At 40.8% G+C, this 21,739-nt stretch overlaps 1 protein-coding gene across 3 annotated transcripts; it reads left to right on the forward strand.

Moving 5' to 3' along the window:
* The first annotated feature begins 858 nt into the window (after window positions 1–858).
* Window positions 859–13,073, forward strand: TCEANC (transcription elongation factor A N-terminal and central domain containing). 3 transcript variants are annotated; one of them, XM_050331947.1, is made up of 3 exons: window positions 859–937; window positions 9,855–9,972; window positions 11,750–13,073. In XM_050331947.1, the coding sequence occupies exon 3, from the start codon at window positions 11,758–11,760 to the stop codon at window positions 12,838–12,840; it is 1,083 nt and encodes a 360-aa protein (XP_050187904.1). In that variant the 5' UTR covers window positions 859–937; window positions 9,855–9,972; window positions 11,750–11,757; the 3' UTR covers window positions 12,841–13,073. The 3 variants fall into 3 exon arrangements, with proteins under 3 accessions (XP_050187904.1, XP_050187905.1, XP_050187903.1); XM_050331948.1 differs by lacking the exon at window positions 859–937 and adding an exon at window positions 1,082–1,198; XM_050331946.1 differs by lacking the exon at window positions 859–937 and adding an exon at window positions 1,225–8,276.
* Window positions 13,074–21,739: the final 8,666 nt, after the last annotated feature.

Genomic DNA, 21,739 nt, shown 5'->3' on the forward strand with positions numbered 1-21,739 from the left:
GCAACACAGTACCATGTTGAAAAAGAGAATTTTTACAATGTTTTTTTCTACTCTCCATTAGCCTTAGGTCTGATAGTCACTCATCTGGTGTGTCACACTGGCTTTCCCGAGCTGTGTTTGCTTAAAAAGGACCACGTCATGACTGAGGTTAATGTTTAAAATCACATGAATACCTGGGGGACATCACTGGAGACCACACCCCAATCCACCACGGCCCTCTGACGGCAGAATCACAGAATCAATTAGAGTGGAAAAGACCCCTGAGATCATCCAGTCCAACCTATGACTGATGGAAACCACCATGCAAATTAGACCATGGCACTAAGTGCCATGTCCAGTCTTTGCTTAAACACCTCCTGGAATGGTAACTCCACTACTTCCCTGGGAAGTCCATTCCAGCACCTGAGTGACTTTTCTGTGAAGAAACTCTTCCTCATGTCCAACCTAAACCTCCCCTGGTGAAGCTTAAGACTTGGTTGCTTGGGACAAGAGGCCACCCCTCACCCAGCTACAACCTCCTCTCAGGTAGTTGTAGAGAGCAGTAAGCTCTCCGCTCAGCCTCCTCCTCTCCAGGCTAAATAACCCCATCTCCTTATAGGACTTGTGTCCAGACTTCACGAGCTCCAGTGCCCTTCTCTGGACTCGCTCCAGCACCTCCGTGTCCTTCCTGAGTTAAGGCGCCCGGAACTGGACGCAGCACTTGAGGTGCGGCCGCAAAGAGACAAACACTTCCCTGGTCCTGCTCGCCACACAGTTTCTGACACTTAGGGACATGGCCTCTTTGCAGGGGGCACCTCCCGCCCCCGGCGGGCCCGCCCGAGCCCGCAGCCCTGCAGCGCTCCGGCAGCGCCGGGGCCAGCGCGCAGCCGCCCGCCCGCGGACATGGCGGCGGCGCAGGAGGCGGGCGGCAGGCGCCATGTCGAGCCCCGGTGGGGAGGTGAGGGCGCCGGCCCCGCTGCCGGGGCACGGGGGGCGCGGGGGCAGCGCTGTGTGTCTGGCCGGGGCTAACGGGAGTGCAGCTTCCCCTCCTCCGTGATGTCCGGGGAGCCGCTGCCCCGTGCCCTGGAGCTGGGGGTGAGGGGCGGGGAGAGCCCCGGGAGACACGAACCGTCTCGATGCTCCCCAGCGCCGGTTTGCCCTTCAGCACGGGGCAGGCTCCGGCTGGCCCGAGGCGGCCGAGGGGGATCGGGGAACAGCGGTAAGAGCGCTCCTGGGAAGCGAGGTTCGGTAGGCAGGGCCGTGGTTGCTTTTTCTCCTGTGCCCGCACCGTGCCAGGGATACGAGTAGGGGCGGCATTTGGGCCCTGAGCAAGACAGTCAGACTTCACCTAGAGGGGTCCAAGGATGTTTTGCAGCAACGGGCTATGAGGAGCCAGGGGATGATTAGGTTGGAAATTGGGAAGAATTTATTCACAGGGTGATGAGACAATGAAATGGACAGCCCATGGAGGTGGTGGAGTCACCATCCCTGCAGGTGTGTAAGGAAAGATTGGACGTGGCATTCAGTGCCATGGCCTAGTTGGCAAGGTGGTGTTCGGTCATAGGTTGGACTGGATGATCTCAGAGGTCTTTTCCAACTTAATTGATTATGTGAAGTTTTAATGAAGGATTTGGAGAAAAAACACAGTTAGTGGTATTATGGATCAGTTATCGTGTTCACTGGCCCACCGGTTTTGTGGGAGCAACTGCTGGCAGATTTGCAGGCTGATCCCCACCAAGTTTCTTGGGCCAGTGACCAAGATGGGGATTATGACAGTGATGCTCAGCTCCTCGTGCCGTGAGTCCAACCCCGAACCTCGGCCAGACAAGGTGTCGCTGCTGCTGGCTTCAGCTGCTTCCTGACAAGTACATACTGGGCTGCTGCTCCCTGCTGCTGGTATTATCCTTCTGATTTATATCAAAAGTGTCTATAATTCCACTCTACAGAAGTGGCTGACCTTGAAAAATGCAGCAATATTATGGGAATTTTAATGTATTTTTTTTGTTGGTTGCTATGCAGCATTGATGTCTTGAGGTAAGACATGCTGGCATAAATATAGAAGGGAATTAGAGACTTCGCATTTTTCAGTGTAGTACATTTAATAGTTAAATAAATAAACCCACTCTTCATTTCCAGTGTATTTCTCATAATTTCAACTAGTACATCAGGTGTCTTGATCAAGACTGAAATTACATCTAATTATTCATATTATAGCAGAAAGAATTTTAGCAGACACTAATAATATCTTACAAATACTTTTTGATTATATCACGCTATCTCTGTAGAGGGGTCAGGAACATATGTTCTCTTCTACATACAAAGGATTTGTTTTTGAAGGAAAAAAGTTATATAAATTTTCAGTGGAAAACCTGTAAAAGAACAATAAAGTGGTATCTAATCTAAGTATGGCCCTGGCAATGGAATGACAAATAGAAATAGTATAGAACTGATGCTTAACTTAAAAAATGAACATTAAAGCAATAAAATGTCGGTGTTCATCTGAAAAATGACGAAAAGCTCACTGAAATCCATAAAGCATGTTTTTATTATTTACATGTTCCATTTTAATATGAATTTGTCAGCACAGTTATCCATAAAATGGCATTGGAGACTGAACATTTACTTTTGCTCGTAGTGTGCTAGAATTGAAGTCCTTGCTAGCTCTATATAAGAATAATCTTGAAAGCTATTTTATCAAGGAAATGTGTTCAAGAGAAAGAATTACTTGTTCCTCTCCAAAATGATTCATATTTTCTTTCTAAAGTATTAAGTGAACAAATATACTTTGGATAGATACGTCTTAAGTACGTTTTTACTTGTTTATTTAGACTCCTAAATTTTAGCCAGTCTGTTTTGTTGGACTTTTGTGCCAGTGCAAAAGCTCACTGAAAGGATCCACCTTAGGAAAGCTTCATTTAGGTTGAGGTTGTCCAGTTTTCAGACAACCTGGACATCTGCAAGAGGATACAAGCAATATTTTTGAGGACTGTAAAAAACCTGGCACTTAAAAGCCAATGTTAAACCTGCACTTCACAACATGTTCTTCTTTTTGGTAGGTTTAAAAAATAATTCTATTAATTCTAACTGAACAAGAAATTCACAAGGAAGATACAAAATAGTGGAGGAATATCTAAAGTCTAATACCAAGCACGAACATGACAGGTAACATCGTTGTGGGAAAACAGGGAAAGAATTGTCTGTCTTTTGCAGTTATGATAGAACATGTAAAACTCTGATTTATATTTTTTTTTTCAGAAAATAAACTCCTAGTTATTTTGTCTATGGTGGAAAGATGGCAACACTAGAGGCTTACAGCCTTAGAGGAAATGTAGAACAGTTCCCAGTTTTTTACTTCTGAAAGCGTTATGGTGTATAAGCCAATTTCAGTGTACTGGGAATTCTGTGTTGGGAGGACATTGTTATGAATGCTTCTTTTGTGCAGAGATTGAGTAGAGGGAGCAGAGCAGATGTCTGATACAATCCCAGTGGTGTTCAGAAAGAGAGAGAGCACGCACACACTTCATGAACTGTTCCCTGTGTAAGTCAATATGGTTAATGTACGTTGAAGAAACCAGCTTCCACTTTGAAGGTATCACAGCCTTCCTGAAATTCTTTGGCTGGTTTGGCTGGAGAAGACTGAGGAGAGACATCGTTGCAGTTTACAACTTCCTCATGAGGGGAAGAGGAGGGGCAGGCACTGATCTCTGCTCTGTGGTGACCAGTGACAGGACCCGAGGGAATGGCCTGAAGTTGTGTCAGGGGAGGTTTACGTTGGATATTAGAAAAAGGTTCTTCACCCAGAGGGTGGTTGGGCACTGGAACAGGCTTCCCAGGGAAGTGGTCACAGCACCAAGCCTGACAAGAGTTCAAGAAGCATTTGGACAATGCTCTTGGGCACATGGTGTGACTTTTGGGGATGGTTCTGTGCAAGGCTAAGGGCTGGACTTGATGATCTTCGTGAGTCCCTTCCAACTCAGCGTGTTCTGTGATTCTGTGAAATATGGATATGAACATTTGCATCCATCCAGATGAACAGTTTAGGAGGCTAAGCTATATTGGATAAAAGTAGTTAATTAGTAAACAATGAAGGTTTCTTAAATGAGGAAGAATGTTTCTAGCATCCTCTTGCTGTGGGAAAATAGTGAAATATTGTTCATATTGTCTATCGGATTTAACAATAATAATTATTTTTTGTTTTAAAATCTGTTAACATGAATGTTAGGAAATTAAGCAATTATTTCATAAAGCGCAAAAAAAATTTTTTCCCACCATGAAGTCTTGGTTGGGTACTGAGTCAGGTGATGTAACAGGAATGGTATTATCATTTTTTATTTGTCCCAGCTTAAATTTTGCTCTTCATGGTAGAGGCATGTTGGGAAAATGTCAGATGTATTTTTAACAAGCTTGAGTTTGTGCAGATGATAAGCTGTACTCTTTAGTTTGCAGGAGACTGTTAATTTATAATCACAAAAATTATTATATGATTTTTGAAATATTATGTGCAGCCCCACAAAAAGCCTGAATCCTGTGATAAACTACACTGTAGCAGGTCACCTTAATTAGTGCAAAATACATCTGTCACAATCTGTGTCTTTACCATAGCTACGTAACATTAATTCATGCCTGAGTCATCTGTTTTAATTTCATTCAACACTCTTCTGGTGTGTATTTGTCACTTGTGGCCGTAATGGAAGTTCACGTTTTGAAAATGTACCCTGTGTGTCAAAAGCCTGACTTTTGACCTGCTTGAAGCCCCAGTTAGTACCTCATACTGCCAAGCACTGGAAAGAGGCTGAGAGAAAAGGGATTTCTCTGCCAGCTGTGATAAGTCTTTGTCATGAAAATTTGGAAAACCAGATAACCCAGTGGAACATTTCTGTGACCTTGTACCCAAACTAGGAAATGGGATGTAGAATAAAGTTAGTGGATAATGAAAAATAATCTGGTTGTAAATTAGAGAAACCAAGCGTTTCTGTATGTGAAATGCTGCAAATTTTAAAGCAAATAGAAGTACACATTATTTATACATAATTTTCAATGAAACTGTTGATAAAAAATCTCTCAGAACTATATTAACATTTTATTATTGCCATATTGAGTCAGAATGTATTGGAATGAATTGTGAGTCTGTATAGCTGTCCTATAGTGGAAGAGATTAGCCAATAACTCCACTCAATACTTGTAATCTGTAACTTGTTAAAAGTAAATTTAGTAATTTTTAACTCCTTAAAAGTATTTTATTAAGAAGATCAACCATATCAATAGAAATAAAGATATCAGTGGAATAATGCATTACTTTTAACATTTTCAGGGTTTCAACTAGTTTACTTAATTCAGTAGAAGAATTTACAGCTAGGATATAGGAAAAGCTAAATCATCTTCTAGTGAGAATCAATTTAATTCTGAACTAAATTATTAATAGAAGCCATTAGCAAGGTAACGTCTCTGCTGGGATGTGTGCATCCACTCTAACATCAGCTAGAACTCAAGAGTAGCTGTAGCTGTTCAATTTGTAAAGAATTTTCTCATCTAGTAATTTCTGTTGTGGAACAAGTGAGGGTGTTATTCCTCTAGTGTAGCTGTAATATTCTGAGCCTTTTCCTGAGCTCTGGCTGATGTCAAACGAAGCCAGTGGCTAAGCAGTCTGGTAAGGACAACAGCTTTTCCTATCTCATTAAATCCATGCATGTTTGTTTGATCTTATTAGAAAAATGTGCTGACAGCTCTAGTTTGGAACTGATCCCTGAGGCTTGAGAATTTCATTATGCACTCTATTGATTGTTTTATCTTTTCATTTCCCTTTTTTTTTTTTTTTAAGAAAATAAGAATTCTATTTTAATTAAAAATGGGGGTTCTGGGAAAAGCAACTCCAAATCCGGATTAAAAATTTGTCTTGTAGAAGAGGCTACTGTGTACATCTTCACATGAATGTGATGCACTCTTGCCATTTCTCCCCTGCAAACTCGCTGTTTTAGGAAGAAAGCGTGGGAGAGTGACTTCAGTGAGAGAAACAGGGGACAGAGACAGTATAGCTCCAGATTAGTTAAGAGCGCTGTAGTTGAAGCAGTCACTGATGTAAAAGATACAGAACAAAGCTATTTCTCCTTAATAGTGCTGTGCACTCCGCTGCCTCTGGATCTGTGACCGAGAGATGACTCTCTTGGTCAGTGAGGTGTCAGTGGCCATGGACAGCTGGCAATTATGCTGTTGTGTTGCTTCAGTTCTTACTGTATTAACTGAGCTTTATTCATGTGGCTATTCTTTGAAGATGATTTTCGGTCTAGTTCAGAATTTTTAGGGGTGGGAGGCAGTCCTGCTGAGAGGCAGGAAGAGCTCTGATTTTTGCCAAGATGAAATAAAAGCCCCAGTAAATGGATTCTTGGTGACATCTTTGAAATCTACTCTCCCACTGCAGATAGGATGAAGGAATGTTTTTGGGTCTGGAAGCTGGCTGTGAGAATTCTCTGATTTCTGCGTAGACTCTTGAATTTAAAATAGCATTGATAATTTTTACTGTTTATATGGAATTTAGGTTGCCCAAAGTAAGCCTGTGTCTCCAGGACTGTCCCATGCATCATCTCTGCTATAGCATTACCACATTTTTTCAGAAAACTTATTATGCCATTAGGAGTACTTGACTTCTGATCCTTGTATTGGCTGTGGTTTGGATTTTCTTCTGAGTTTGGGATGACGGAGAACCGGTGTTCACCCTTCCAAGATATTCATACCCATTTACTTGGATGCATTCTGAGTTTGACTTGGTTTTTCAGGGTTGTCCATGCTAAGACAAAATAGACTATGGCTTTGCACCAGATGAGGTGTATAGCAAAGACAAGGCATTTACCCCAAATGGTTTTGTAGAGGCCAGTGTTTTTCACAGGGACTGACTTTGCAGTTAGCAGCAAGTGTCTTAGGCTGGGCTTTTTTTTGTTTGTTTTTTTTCTGTTTTCTCCTACTTAGTCATTATACTGTTTAAAAATGTTCTGATTCAACTTGGCACTATTACACAATGGCCATATTTTAAACCTGAGGTAGCCCAATCTTTTTTTGTCTTTTTGGGAGCAAACTGACTTACAAGATTTTTATTGATTGTCTTCATTTATTCTTGTGCAAACAAGTGACTCATTATACTGTGCAGTCAGAGTTAAAACTCTTAATGAAAATGCTTCATCAGCATGTCATTACAGAGTCTTATTGTAAACACGAGCCAATCTCTAGCTTGTAACCTTCAATATACTCTTGGATTTCAAACAGATGTTCTTATGCATATTTGGAAAGCCACAGTGGTCAGGTGAAGTCCCCAGTGACAGGGAAAAGGGGAAAAACATCACTCGCATTTTTAAAAAGGGGGAGAAAGAAAGATCCAGGGAACTACAGACCAGTGAACCTCACCTTTGTGCATGTGAAGATCCTCCCAGAAGATATGCCAAGGGACATAAAAGACAAGGAGGCAATTTGAGGTAGCCAGCACGGTTTTACTGAGGGCAAGTCATACCTGACCAGTCTGGTGGCTTCCTGTGATGGAGTGATGGCAACAGTCTTTACTCAGAGGGTGGTGAGGCACTGGAACAAGTTGCCCAGAGAAGTAGTGGATACCCCATCCCTGGGAGTGTCCAAGGCCAGGATAGGGCTCTGAGCAACCTGGTCTAGTAAATAGCATCCCTGCCTATGACAGGGGGCTTGGAACTAGATGACCTTTAGGTCCCTTCCAAGCCAAACCATTCTCTGATTATGTGATTTTATGCACTACTTAAGTGAAATGTCTTGTGTAGTTGTGGTAGGGGTGAGAAAGTTTCTGTTGTACTGCACAAAATTGTGACACATTTATTCTTTCCCTACCTTAACAAAGGTGCATGATTCATTTAATAACTTAAGAAAGAAAATAGTTTTGCTTGGATTTCTTGTCCCTTGGAACTAGGAAGACAGCAGAACAGTGCTGACTGAGTACAATTCAGTTAATTTTATAAATATTTGTTCAGCAGCATTTGTCAAATTGCAGTAAATCAGATAGAAAAGCAGTCAAACTCTAAAAAGTCAAATGAAAGAGCAATGTAAAGGACAATGGTTGGATAAGGGGTGCATCCTTTCCCTCCTGTCTGTATCCCAGCAGCTATGGACTCTACAGGTTTTTTTTGCCAAAATTAGACAAATAGGTACCGTAAAAATGTGAAGTCTCCTGAAGGTCATAGGGAAATTATTTGGGTTTTGTTTGTTTTTTTTTTTCACAGGCTGGAGTTTCTCATTATGCACATTTCACAAGATTCCATGGGTTTTCTATGCTACAGCTCCCTCAAGTGGTAAAATAATTTTCCATATGGAATTGCAAATGGAAAAGGGAAGAACTCAGGCTTGCTATACTTGGGTTCCCAATGAACTTCAGCTAGAAAATACACTGCAGTATTACCACAGCATCAGTGATTTCTTATTTCTCCCTAGAAGAATGTGAAAAACATGTTTTCTACAGTTGTTTGACATAGTCATGTTGTGCATTGATTAGAAAAAGCAGAATTGGTGCTTGATTCAGACTTAATATGAAATGGTACACAGGGTTCCCAGTAGTAATGAGCTTTGCTTCATCCTTTGAATGGTAAAATCAACCATTTGATTACCTTATATATTCCTTATAAGTTCAGGAGTCTCTGTTTAATTTCTGATTGTATAAAACAATGGTCTGTCTCAACCTTGGTGATCAGTCCAGTCCTTCCTTGATTTATAGGGCAACAAATGCACAACTTTTTTTTTCAGTACACTTCCTTTTAATTTGGAAAGAGAGATGAAGCTTATACTCGAGTAGTTAGTGTAATATTTTAATAGTTAGTGTAATACTTCAGAAGTGTATATTGAAAGATCTTAAAATCTTTTGCAAACTAGGTACACACAACAAAGCCAGGGCCATTCCAAGGATATTTTCCCTGCAGAAATCTCTCTGGTGTCATTGATTTTTTACCTTTATTCAGTGGTTTCTCTGCTGGCTGGTTCTGCCATTTACCAGTGAATATCCCATTCCATTGCAATATTTAATTATGGATTTAGTTCTGTTTTTGTCATATTTTTGATTACTTACTTTTTCTGTTACTTTTACCTAGCTTTGGTTAGTAAGTTTGAAGGGAGTCATTCAGTCTCACCTCATATAAAGTTGTACATGTTGACGGAAGCATTCCCTTAGAAGTGACTGTTTTGACTTAAATGTGAACAGTCTGTTAGGTGGTTTAATTTCCAAAATTATTTAAAAAAATTGTTTGTAATTTGATGTCCATATTCTGTTTTCAGTTTGTTTACTTAACTCCTGCTGTAATATTTATGAACTTAAATGTAGTGCTGCATAAACATTGAAAAGTTCAATGCATGACTAAGAAGATTTAAAATTTCTAATCACAGAATATTCTGAATTGGAAGGGACCCACAAGGATCATCAAGTCCAACTCTTAAGTGAATGGCCCATGTGGGGATCAAACCTGCCACCTTGGTGCTATTAGCAATGTGTTCTAACCAACTGCACTAATCTCATAATTTCCTTAGTGTGAATGTCCTTAGGTAGAACCTTGCCACCCTGGTGGGCTTCTGAGGGTCAGGTGGATGCACCTTGCACCGTGAGCAAGGACCACTACCATGAAGCAGGTGATATCCATGGGCTCCTTGCACCATTTCTTACATACAGATCTTCACCCTGCCATGTTAGAGAGGAAGCTTTCTATGAAGCATAGTGCTCAGTGAAAGATCAAAATACTTCGCCTTTGTCACAGGGTAAAAGTATATGCATAAACAGAGCACTTTGTGTGTGGTAATTTCTTTGTAAGGCTGGTGGTCATAGAGAGCAACAGAGCGTGCACATTCCCCAGCTGTATCACTTGTCCCTCCTCTACCTCCGTCCTCAGGAGTTTTCATCATGGAAACAATGATCCTGCGAGAACCCTGCTTATGAGCTCTTTTGGACGTGTGCAGCTAGCCTTGCCTCTGTCAGGCAGAAGACTTTTTCTAGAGTAGAATCAGGAGGTATGTAATTTCAGACAAAACACTGATTTTGTGCATAAATTTAGAAGACTAACTGCAGAAAAGAGGAACACTTAATGTTAACACACCATCCATTACCGCGTTCTACATTTAATTTTCCTTTTCAGCAAGCAGAAGAATAACATTAGTAATATCAACATATTTTTGTGTGTAAATTTACAATAACAATGCACTGAGCATTTTTTGGTCAAAGAGTTTGATGCAAAGGAATCAAAAGGAAATCTTATTCAAGCCATGAGACTTTGCATTCTGAAAACACCCTTTTGTTTTCCTTTACACATTGGAATATATGGGAGCATGCTTTAATAATGCTACAGCTGTAAGGAAATAGAGGGATGCATTTTTAACTTTTAAAAATTTTCAAAATTGATAAATGTCATAGTTTTGAAACTTTTGCAGGTGTCACTGTTTTTAGGCTTCCCTATCCTGATAATCCAACTGCAATATGAAGCCAGAGCTAGCAAGAGAAAGGCAGCAGTGGGGACATAATTTAGAAGTTTACTACTTTGAATTGTTTCTCTGATAACACCTATAAAGAGAAACTTTTTGGAAGAGATATAGCATAGCAAGTGAAAAGCAGAGGATCATGTAGGAACCAGGATGGTGTTTTGGGCTTAAGTTTCACTGATTTATGTCAGTTCACTTAGTTAAACTTGCTGCAGAGTAACCCCAAAACTTCAGTTTGCAGCTCCCAATAAAATGTGTTCACCTACTTGCTGTTCACTAATTGAAGAAGTCTGTAATATCAAGTTATGGTGACAAAAAAGTACTCCAAAGGCCTGAAAACTCTGACATCTCCGTTAGGTACTTGAAAAACTCATTTAGGTCAGTAATTTTTGGTCAGATGCCACGTCCTCATTAGCTGGTTAATTTTATTCTTTTGAAGTAACAAAGGGTTGAGGAAAAAGTGTGAAATGAAAAAATCAAAAATCACAAGTATCTCATCTGTCTGCTGTAGAAGTTAAAATTTTGACTCAAACTATGTGACTGTGCAAATTCTCTTAAACTTTCTAACTTTATATGTTTTCTGGGTCATTCATAATGCACTTACCAGTGATTCCATTGCATAGGCTACAACATACAGTGGCAAAACCAAATAAATTTGTGGAAACATAGCTATGATACACCTTGCTCCCTATTCCAAGTTAGTCTTCTAATGCCAAATCCTATGTATTTGAATTTATCTAAAGGATTTCTTCTGACTTGCAGATTTCACTGAAACAAAACCACAGATAGCCAAACATTGCTGCATTTGTTATAAGAATTTGTGGAAAAAAAATTTAGCTTAATGTATATTAATAGGAATGACTAATTTAAAAAACCAAAATCAAAATTAAAACTAAACATGCAGTCCCTAAAAACAGCAGCTAAAAAAAAGCACCTCACAATGTGAAGGGTTTGGACTCTCTTTGATTTTTCTGTTATTCTGTGTCATTGACACCTTGCACTGAGTTCATTTGTAGTCACTTGCCTACCCCAGCAGAAGTCCCTCTGGGCTCTCCTGTCTGACAGTATTTTTCTGGAATGAGTTAGACTAGCCTTCCCATTTGCATTTTTCCAGGACCTGGGCTCCTCTGCATTTTGCATTTGCTTCACTAATTCTTCTGTACAATTTCAAGAAAATGGTGGCAAAACCAGTGATATATACAAATAAAATAGTGTAAAATAACATAAAATGAAAGAGAAGACCTTTTGTGAATATACAGAAGATGAATTAATGTCATAAATGCAGTAAATGTGATGATTTTTTGGCTTTCAGGTTTAAAAATGTCTGATCAGAAAAATATTGTACACAGAACCCGTTGTATTGAAAAACTGCTGTCTGAGAACAATTTGCAAGATATTGAGGATCATCTTAAAGAACTTGAAGATGTTGATATGACTGTAGAATATCTTCAGGGGACAGAAGTTGCCAAGGCTGTATACAGAGTACTCAAGAGCTGCCCTTCAGGAGGGTTGAAAAAGAAAGCGAAGCAGTTATTATCAAGGTGGAAAGCACTTTACAAGAATAACTGTGTTCAGTCAATGCAAGTTAAAAAGTCCATTTCTGTGTATGTGAAAGAGGAAATTGAGCATTGCAGTGTGGCTCCTAGAGAGCAGTTGCTGTCAGAAGGACCATGTCAGCAGGAGGCATTAGGTGGTACTAGTTCCACCATTTTGGTCCCATCACAAACTGTTAAAAATCTGATATGTAACAATGCAGAAGGCAGTATGAATCAGCTTTCTTCTGTTGAGGAGCAACACACTGTTAATGAAGATTCTAAATCTGTTGATAATGAAGCGAGTCTGCAGCAGGACCCGATGAGAGCTCTTAGGTGCAAATCTATTGATCTTCTATGTAAAGCTTTGATTGGTTCTGCCAAAGATGAAGAAGAAACTGTTAAATGGTTAGAGTTATCCAAAGAAATTGAAAACCGTATTTTTGCTCTTCATGCTAAAAATGACAAAAAATATAAAAATTGCATCAGAAGTAAAATCTCTAACCTGAAGAATCCTAAAAATTGCCACTTGAAACATAACCTTTTTACAGGGACTTTGAGCCCAAAGGCTTTTGCTGAGATGACAGTGATGGAAATGGCCAGTGATGAACTGAAACAGCTCAGGGCTCTGTACACCAAATCGTCTGTTCAGGAACATCAGCTTCCACAAGTTATTAATGGCACACAGACAAACAAAATAAAGTGTAGGCGCTGTGAAAAATTTGATTGCACCGTCACTATGATTGCCAGAGGAACTCTCTTTCTTCCCGGTTGGGTGCAAAACACAAATCCCGATGAACAAATGTTGACTTACGTTATTTGTAATGAATGTGGAGAGCAGTGGTATCACAGCAGATGGATTTGTTTGTAACACTATCCCTCCCTAATAAATGGTTTGGAAACATCGATATGAGAAGGTGCCTCTGTTGAAACTTATAACTTTAAATTCTATATTGATACTATGTAGATGCTGTCACTACAAAGTACAAAATCAGTTTTAAAAAATTGCTAATGTATTTTTGAAGATGGCTTCAATAAATCTATGTGTTTTTAAGTAATGTAAATATGTAAGAAAATAAAAGAATAAAGGAAAAAATTGTGACATGGTGTCGTGGTTTTAGCTAGCTCTCATAAGCCAAGTGAAGAATTTTCTCCTTTCCCCCCTGGTTATCAAGATAAGCACTTCAGAATACAAAAGACCTAGCCTCATGGCTGATGACCGGACATTAGTTTCCTAGGAAACAAGGCAGATAAGGACTTACACTTTACTTTTTTCTCTTGCCTCCTGGGCAACGAAGTGTGAGGAGTTGGGGGGAGGCTACGGTGTGGCTGGGGCTGGGACGGCAGGACACGTTGTCTTTGGAGAAGCTCCCGGCTGTCTCTTTTTGCCCTGAGCCATTGCCAGCTGCAGGGTTTTTTTGCCTGAGGTGGATTCTAATTAGTCGGAGATTGTGTTTTCTTCCATTGGGAGAACTTTCTGTTTCATTGCTGTTTTTTTTTTCCTTCCCCCCCCCCCCATTCCCTCTCTCCTTTCCCAGTGTGAGAAGGGAAGGGGAACCGAGTTTTTTTGGGTTTTGGTTTATTGGGGTTTTTTTTTGTTTTTTTTTTCCTCCCTCTGACATACCTGGAGAGTATTGTTTGTTGTTTTTTTTCCCCCCATCCCACAGGGCAGACTAGGGATCCCACAGCGCCGCCTGGTGACGGGCACTGGACATTACAAGTTCTGCTCCTCCAGTGATCCAACAGAGCCACCTGGTGACTACAATAGGACACTACAAGTCCTGCACCTCCAGTGACCCAACAGCGCCACCTGGTGAATGGTACAGGACATTACAAATTTTGCATCTCCAGTGACCTGACGGCGCCCCCTGCTGACTGTGGTTGGAACTGCACCAAAGGGTGCAAAAAAAAAAAAATTGAACTATTCAATTTTCCTTTTGCCAGTTTATCGGTTTTGTTCTTGAAGGGGATTATTTGGTGGGTATAGGAGTATTGCTTGGTTGTTTTACTTGTTTTTTTTCCTTTCCTGTGTTCTTGTTAATACACACATATCTTTTAATAAAGGGCTGTTATTTTCCCTTTTCCATAATTTGTTTTCCTTCAGTCGGAGCCTCTTAATTTCGGATTTATAATTGCTTAGAGAGGGAAGTTTGGGTCTTTTTCTCCTAATCCATCCTCAGCAAAAGACCCTTGTCTCATCTAAACTGGGACACATGGTTACGCTATATCTGAGAGTAAAATTATTCACTAGGAAATCCATTAAAAATATTCCAAGTGCTGCATTTTTTTTCTCAAGGGGCTGAGTATTTGGATATTTTGTTACCTTCAGCAGGAGTTCTTTCACAGAACCTAAGTTTCATTTACACTAAACAAACTGTTTCCAAAACTGCAGTTCACATACTTGCCTGCATTGCAGAATGTTCAGCATGGGTTCATTCCTTAATTAAATCACTTTTTGCAAGTAAGTGTTAAATTGTTAAGTTGGTTGGAGAGCTAATTTCTAACAGGGAAAAAAGAAACAAAAAATACAATGTAAAAGGGGGAGAAAACAGCTAGCAAATGAAAACAAGAATGGCATCCTGCTTTAGCTTTTTATAGCTACTGGAAAGAAAACAGGACTTGTGATAGTCTGTCAGTATGCAGTCCAGATTTACAGTATAAGATGATGTGTCCTGCAACCGTTAAGAAATTAATGCAGGATTTAGCGAATGGTTTATTTCAGAAGATTATGTAAATATATTATTGACTTTATCCTTGTTATAGAGGCATGAAATTAATAGGCATTAATTACTTTCTGAGTGGATATTGTCACTTGAATTGGGGCATCTGTCCTGAACTAAGAAAATTAATGTTTTTATATTGTGCATTCTGCTTAAGCAGAAACAGCGAATAGAAGGAAATCTAACAGCTACTGTTTTTATACATATTTTTGTTCCAGAGTCAACAGGATGTTCACTGATTGTATACTATAAGCATTTATTTGTCAAAAAAAAAAACAAACCCAACATTTTCTCATTCTTCTCACTTAAGTAATAGCCCTGTATCTCTTACAAATGCACAACAAGCATTTTTCAGTTCAAGGCTAAACATCAGCATCAGCAGAGCAGAAAAACCTGGTGAGTATTTGCTGGAGGAGTTGAGGTCAGTTCCTGCTCCCGTCTGGCTCTGACACAGCTGGGGCACTGCCCTGGAGCTCTCCAGCCACGTGACCTGTCAGAGAAACGAGTTAGGGACATGAGGTGAGAAAATAGCTGTTGGGGAACTAAAAGCCAGCCAGGACTAAGAGACAGGGCTTTTATCTGTATATGGGGGAAATGGTGTGCAACCTGTTATTAAGAAGAGACACTTAAATTATTTTCTACAAAAAAAAGAAGAAGAAAAATCTTTCCATTCAGTGGAGTATTAACAGTTAACTTTCAATGGTGTGATCTACTGTGGTATTACTAAAGATTTTTATCATATGAAAATGTGTGTTCTAGGGGAATTGCACTGATGTAAAATACATATTAAAGCTTTACACCAGACCCCTGGTGTTCAGCTGTGTAACCAATCAGTTAATATCTGCCCTTCCCAGCCCTTACCCGTGTGCTGGAATTGCTGGTTACAAGTAGTCCTGCTTGTTTAAGTGGGAGTACTACTGTGTAAAGTATTATTTTTAGCTTTCAATGAAACTAGAGGAAGGCAAACTTATGTGTGACTGGTTCACAGTAAGCACAGTGTCGTTGTGTGCAGTAATTTTGAAGGTCATGGTCCTGTTGAGGAGAGCTGTACGGCAGTACTGTGCTGTGTCAGAACACCGCGTAACAGAAGACTATTTTAGCTGTGAATAACAGACACTTATAAATAATTTCTGCCTGCAGTTGGTTTTGAAGCCATTCCAGTAACGTAGAGCTCATCCAAGTTTTATCTTGCCAAAGAGAAATGTTACAAGGCATGGACAGTGTTTTTGACAGAATATATTTCAAGGGTAAAATTTATAGCTGTAATAGTGACTACATTTGTGACATAATATGTAACATAATTTTCTTTTGAACTGCTCACCCTAATTGTGTAGTGCTAAGCTATAACTATGATCCATATTTACTGAGCATGTAAACAGCAAGTATGCAAACAGCAGGTATCCCAAAGCTTTCAGATCCCTAAGCAAGCCTGCCTCACTGTGATCTGAGTGAGCCATGCCAGCAGCAGCAAGAGGGTCATTTGGTTTTGGCCTTTCACATCTTGATCTTATCTTTTAAGATGTGGGAATAATAAAATCCAGTTACTAGCAACTTCAGTTGCAGATTATGGTATAGAAACTACAAATAGTCATCAGTTGGATTATAACCATGCCCCTTTAAAACTGGTCCCTTAACTTTATTCTGTTACAAGCTGAGAACAGTCAGAACTCTTAGGGAAAGTACTTGTACCCTTGCAGTTGTAAACTCAGCATTTTAAATTAGTTTTATGTGGTAATACATTGTGAGCAGGCATTTTTCCATTGTTTTCCTTCCCAACGACAATTGAAGCAAGTCCAGTTAAAACTAGACATCAAAAGATGAGAATATGTTTGATAAATTTTGTGAAATCCAGTAATCATAAAAAGAATTTCTGTTCCTGTTGAAATTGACAGAGCCCTTAACCTTTACTCAGGAGTTACCTAGTCTAAGCTGCTGGCTGCTGGTTCAAAACACACAGACGGTTTTTAGTATTACCTAAAAGCCAGGCAAAAAATATGCTTCCACTTCCTCAGATGGTAGTCTGGGACAAGGAGGACACCTGGGAGTACTGGCAGAAAAGAGTAGAAGGTACTGGGGGACAGGGAGAGTGAACTGCACTGTATTAAGTATGCTGAGGACACAAATCTCTAGGAAATGAGGCTTTGTTGTTCCAGGGTTGGTGAAAAAAACCGATCTAGGTTTGGTTTCACTTTATGCTTAGTTCATGCTGATAAACATGCTGCCGCAACTTCACATGTCACAGTTAGTGAAACTGTATACAAAGTCATAAATTATTGTATTACTTTCTTGATCATCTTATGGTTTTGGTTATTTTTACCTCACAGAGGTCTTTACCAATTTGGCCATTTTTCCATCTGTATTTGTACCTGATGCTTCTTTCTTGAAATGTTTAGTAGAAGCCAAATGTCATGTGTGGCAGCATGTACCGCTATATATGGGAATAGTCTACAGACGTGAAGTGCCAAGTATGAGAGATGGTCATTCAAGTGAATCACTGCTCTTATTTAAGTAGGTGTGGTCATAGTTTCACTAAGCAAAGTACTACTCCAGGCCACAGTTTGTCAACAGGTTATATTGTCCCTACCCGGATTGTGTAACTGTGCAGGCTTAAAATATTTGGCTGGATAAGATTGTATGCTTTGTCTCAAAATGTCTGTAAGAAGTCAGCTTGCAGCTACACAGTGTACATACCATCAGGAGTGTGTAGATCACTGGAGTACAGGGAGTATAGGGTCCAGAAACAAGGATAAAAGAAAATTGAGATTCTTTTATTTTGTTGAAGTTGCCGTATTTCAATTTGTTCCAGGTGGTTAAAAGATCTCTTAACTGTTTAAAGCATAGACAATTAGTTTTGATAGGATGTTTAGTATGTCCATGGTGCTATTCCAAAAAGGAGTGTGACATAAGAGGTGATCCACAAAAACATAGGACAAATGTATGTTGAATAAGGCTAAAGTCTGTATTTGTTTTCACTGGGTTTTCTAGCGATGTTGGAAATTCAGCTGCTTTTTGGATCCTGTGATTTAACAGTAGCAGTAAGATCTTAAACATAAATTGCACTCAAAGATCAAGGAGCCTGTAGCTGCAGAACTTGTGATACATATCTTGAGAAGATGAGAGCTAAATTAACAATGAATTTCACACAATTTTGAATGTAAAAACAAAGATACTGTTCTAAGAAGTGCTCTATAATTGGAATCAATCTTGCTTTCTTAACACCAGTGATGAAACTCCCTCTGGTTCTTAGAGATCTACAGTGAGATCCATTTAATTCTGTTCTGTCGAGCACCTTTTCCATCTCCCTCATAACCCTCTTACTATACACTTTTTAGGGAGATACTCAGCTGCCATTTGTTGTTTATGACTCTTGCTTCCTTTCAAATCCAAAAAGAAATTTATGCTCTTTATTTTTTTTTAAATGGGTTCCTTTTCTGTCTGCTGTGCTATGTACATTTGCTACTGAAGCCAAGAACTGCAACTCTTTAAACAACAAAAAAAACCAGGTCTTTTTTTCTGGAGAAAAGGAAAGTTACCTGGTAACAGGCTGTGGTTAAGGAGCAAATATGTTGAATTACAGTCCTTCAGAGACTCTTCACAGTGTAAATGGCCAATTCACTGACTGCCTGAAAGATAAGGAAAGAAACAAGAGCACTTTGATAATTTCTTGGATTGCTTGAGGGCTGGCCTGCTGCATTCTGGTATGAACAGAGCCATAAAGGCAGATGACTTCATATCCCCTTATTTTGTACTGCTGAATTCATCCCAAGAGGTGACAAAGTCATGTTTTATTGAGGCCATGTCATCACTTGCCAGGATGGGAGAAAGTCTCCTTGCCAACTACAGATGGTAAAAAGCATTCACAAGCTCTTTTATATAAGAGCTTTGCTGATACAGAACTTCCCCATACTCGCACAGAAAAAATTGCCCTTTATTTGCCGTTGGGATGTTTTTTGTGCCCTTGGCTATGGTGTGACATAACAACATGGCTTCATGAATAGACCTCTCTAAAATCCTCAAGGTGCAAAGTCAGCTTTCAGAGGAAGGTGCACATGAGGGGAGCAGCAAGGGCAGGTTGCTGCACAGGAGGAGGTGAGCCAGGAGTGGAGGGAGGGTGGCGAGCACAGAGGGACAGTGACTTTGGTAAAATGGTCACTGTCCCACAGCACCCAAACAAGAAGAGCAGGGCAGGTCTGTTGACAATAATATGCCAAAACTCCACTGAGAACCAGGCAGGTCTGGGGAGGAGTTTGTGGTGTTGCATGAGTGTTGGGGCACAAGGTGGGGTTCAGGAACGGGGCCACCAGGCTTGTTCAGTGACTGAGTCAAAATGTGGCTTTTGCTGGCATCAGGACCCTGAAGCAGCTGCCCCCACCAGCACTGCCCCAGCCCTGCTCACCTCCAATGGAATGGTCAGGGAGCAGCCTCGGGCAGGGGGAGACTGCACAGCACCACCATTGGGACCCTATGTTGTCTGCAGGATTTAAGATGGGAATGATTTTGCTGCACACATTTCAAACCACATCCTAGCTGGGCATTTTTTTGTACCTAACCTCAGAACTGGCAGATATACTTGGTGTACCCAGCCCTATCAGTGGCATTATTTGTTCTACGATTTTTGATTGTTCTATAGCAACTATTGGTTTTGTTACGTACATGAATAACAGTAACAGGGTGGACATGAGGGAAAAGGGCCTTCAGCTCCTGATCCTTCAAGCACTCATGGGTGTGTTTTAACCATGAGTGTGTATTAGCCATGAGTGTAACCCTGTGATACTCCATTATGCCTATAAAATCATAACTATAATAGCCATGGTTACACCATGGTTCTTTTCTATTTTGATTTATATTCCCATGGAAAAGAAATAAAAATACATCTTACCTGAGAAATTATTTTGTTTTCTAACTAGAACTTGAAAAAAATGTAATCCCTGGACAAGCTGAAGAATGTGAACCTCATAGGATCAATATGGGTAAGTGCAAGGTGCTGGACTTGGGTCAGGGCAGCTCCTGGTGTCAATACAGGCTGTGAAAAGAATGTACAGAGAGCAGCCCTGACAAGAAAGACTTGGGGTTTCTGGTGGATGGGGTTGGACACGACCCGTTGCCCTTGCAATCCAGAAAGAATCAAAAGCAGCATGACCAGCAGGTGAGGTGATTCTGCCCCTCTGCTCTGGTCTCATGAGCCCCCACCTGCAGTGCTGCATCCAGCTCTGGAGACTCCAGCACAGGAAGGACATTGACCTGTTGGAGCAAGTCCAGAGGAGGGATCCCAAGGTGATTAGAGAGCTGGAGCACCTCTCCTATGAGGACAGTATGAGACAGCTGCGGTGGTTCAGCCTGGAGAAGTTTCCATGGAGACCCCACTGCAGCCTTCCAGGACCTAAAAGGGGTTTATAAGAAAGGTGGGGACAGACATTTTAGCAGGGCCTCTTGCAGTAGGACAAGAGGTAGCAGTTTTAAACTAAAGGAGCCTAGATCCAGCTGGACAGACTGACTATATGCAAACTAGGAATATGATTCTTACAATGAGGGTGGGGAAACACTGGAACAAGTTGCCCAGAGGGTAGGTGCCCTATTCCTGGAAACATTCAAGGTCAGACTGGATGGGGCTCTGAGAAACCTGACCTAGTTGAAGATGTCCCTGCTCACTGCAGGGGGATTGGACCCTTAAAAGGTCCCTTCAAACCCAAAATGTGCTTCTAAATTTCCTTAAATATATCCAAGTGTCTGAAAACCAATGTTGTCTCAAAACAAAAACATGGTAGCTTCACCCCACAAGGCATTAAGTGCAAAATAGAGCAATTATTTTCTCCACTTCCAAATGAAGAATTTTTTTCTCTTTAAATCACAAAATAATGCCCTAGATGATCAGAACTTTCATGTCTTAGAATTATCATAATTTAAAGAGTCCATTTTTCTGCCTCTCCAGCATTTACTTGTATTTTACTTTAGCATTGGATGAAAGCAGATCCTGGGAATAAAGTGTTTGAAAATTTTCAAAGTCCAGCTTTGTTAAATAGGAATGGATCTCGTGTCATCATATTTGCCTCTAGCATGGACTGCCTTTTCATAATCCTGCTCCTGTCAATAGGCGACATCTCTTTTTGATGGTACTGAGATCTTGTTTTCCACTCCTTGGGCCGTTTTGTACGTCTGATGGAAAACAAAACGACTCTGCCAAGTGGCAATTCCAGTCTGATTGCATCTCCCTTATGATCGGAAGCATGTGATGACTGTTTGAGCTAATGGGTGTACTTATGCCTGTCACCACCTATTTCTCTTGATGATGTGAGAACCTCTTTAATTTCTGCTCTTTTCATTTTAATTATATTTTACCCTATCCTCGTGGTGAGTTGTAAGAGCACAGAAAAGACCATCACCAGCTTCTTTAGCCTTTTTTCCCTGTGATCTTGTTTAAACAGTCAAGTCGTTGTTATTCTGAATTATTATAGGGGAAAAAAGTGCCTGGCTACTCTTTTTAAATAGTGTGCTTTGTATGTCGATTAATTCCTTCATTGACACAAGTATAGTTTTCAACATTTCTGCTTATAAAGTGAAGCTGCCTTACAATTGTGAGTTTGCTTGCCTGGGGTCCTTAATGCAGAACACAGTGGGACTACTGCCTTTAATAAATAACTCTGAATGGTTTTAGGCATTTTAGGGTTTCATGATTCAGAGTGTTCTGGAGCAAGTAAGTGTTACGTGTTTCCAGCAGAACGGTGGGCCGCTCTCAGGCATCACACGATAGTGTTCTATGAGAGGTATGGCCCTCGACAGGCCTGGGCGTGCTGTGTGCTGGCTGTGGGCACAGCCATAGCCATTCTCACTGCCCACTGCCCATTCTCATAGCCATTCCCATTCCCATTGCCCCTTCTCATAGCCATTCCCATTCCCATTGCCCGTTCCCATTCCCATTGCCCATTCCCCCTCCCGTTGTCCCTCCCGGCCTGAGCAGCCGCCTCAAGCGGGGGCGGGGTCTCTGTGCCGGGGGCGGGGCCGTGCGCGCGCGGCGCGGATCACGTGGTGCCGGCACCGCCCCTGCCCGGCCCG

Source organism: Myiozetetes cayanensis, unplaced genomic scaffold (assembly GCF_022539395.1).
Source record: "Myiozetetes cayanensis isolate MyiCay16 unplaced genomic scaffold, myiCay2020 scf5-8, whole genome shotgun sequence".
Taxonomy (NCBI): Eukaryota; Metazoa; Chordata; class Aves; order Passeriformes; family Tyrannidae; genus Myiozetetes; species Myiozetetes cayanensis.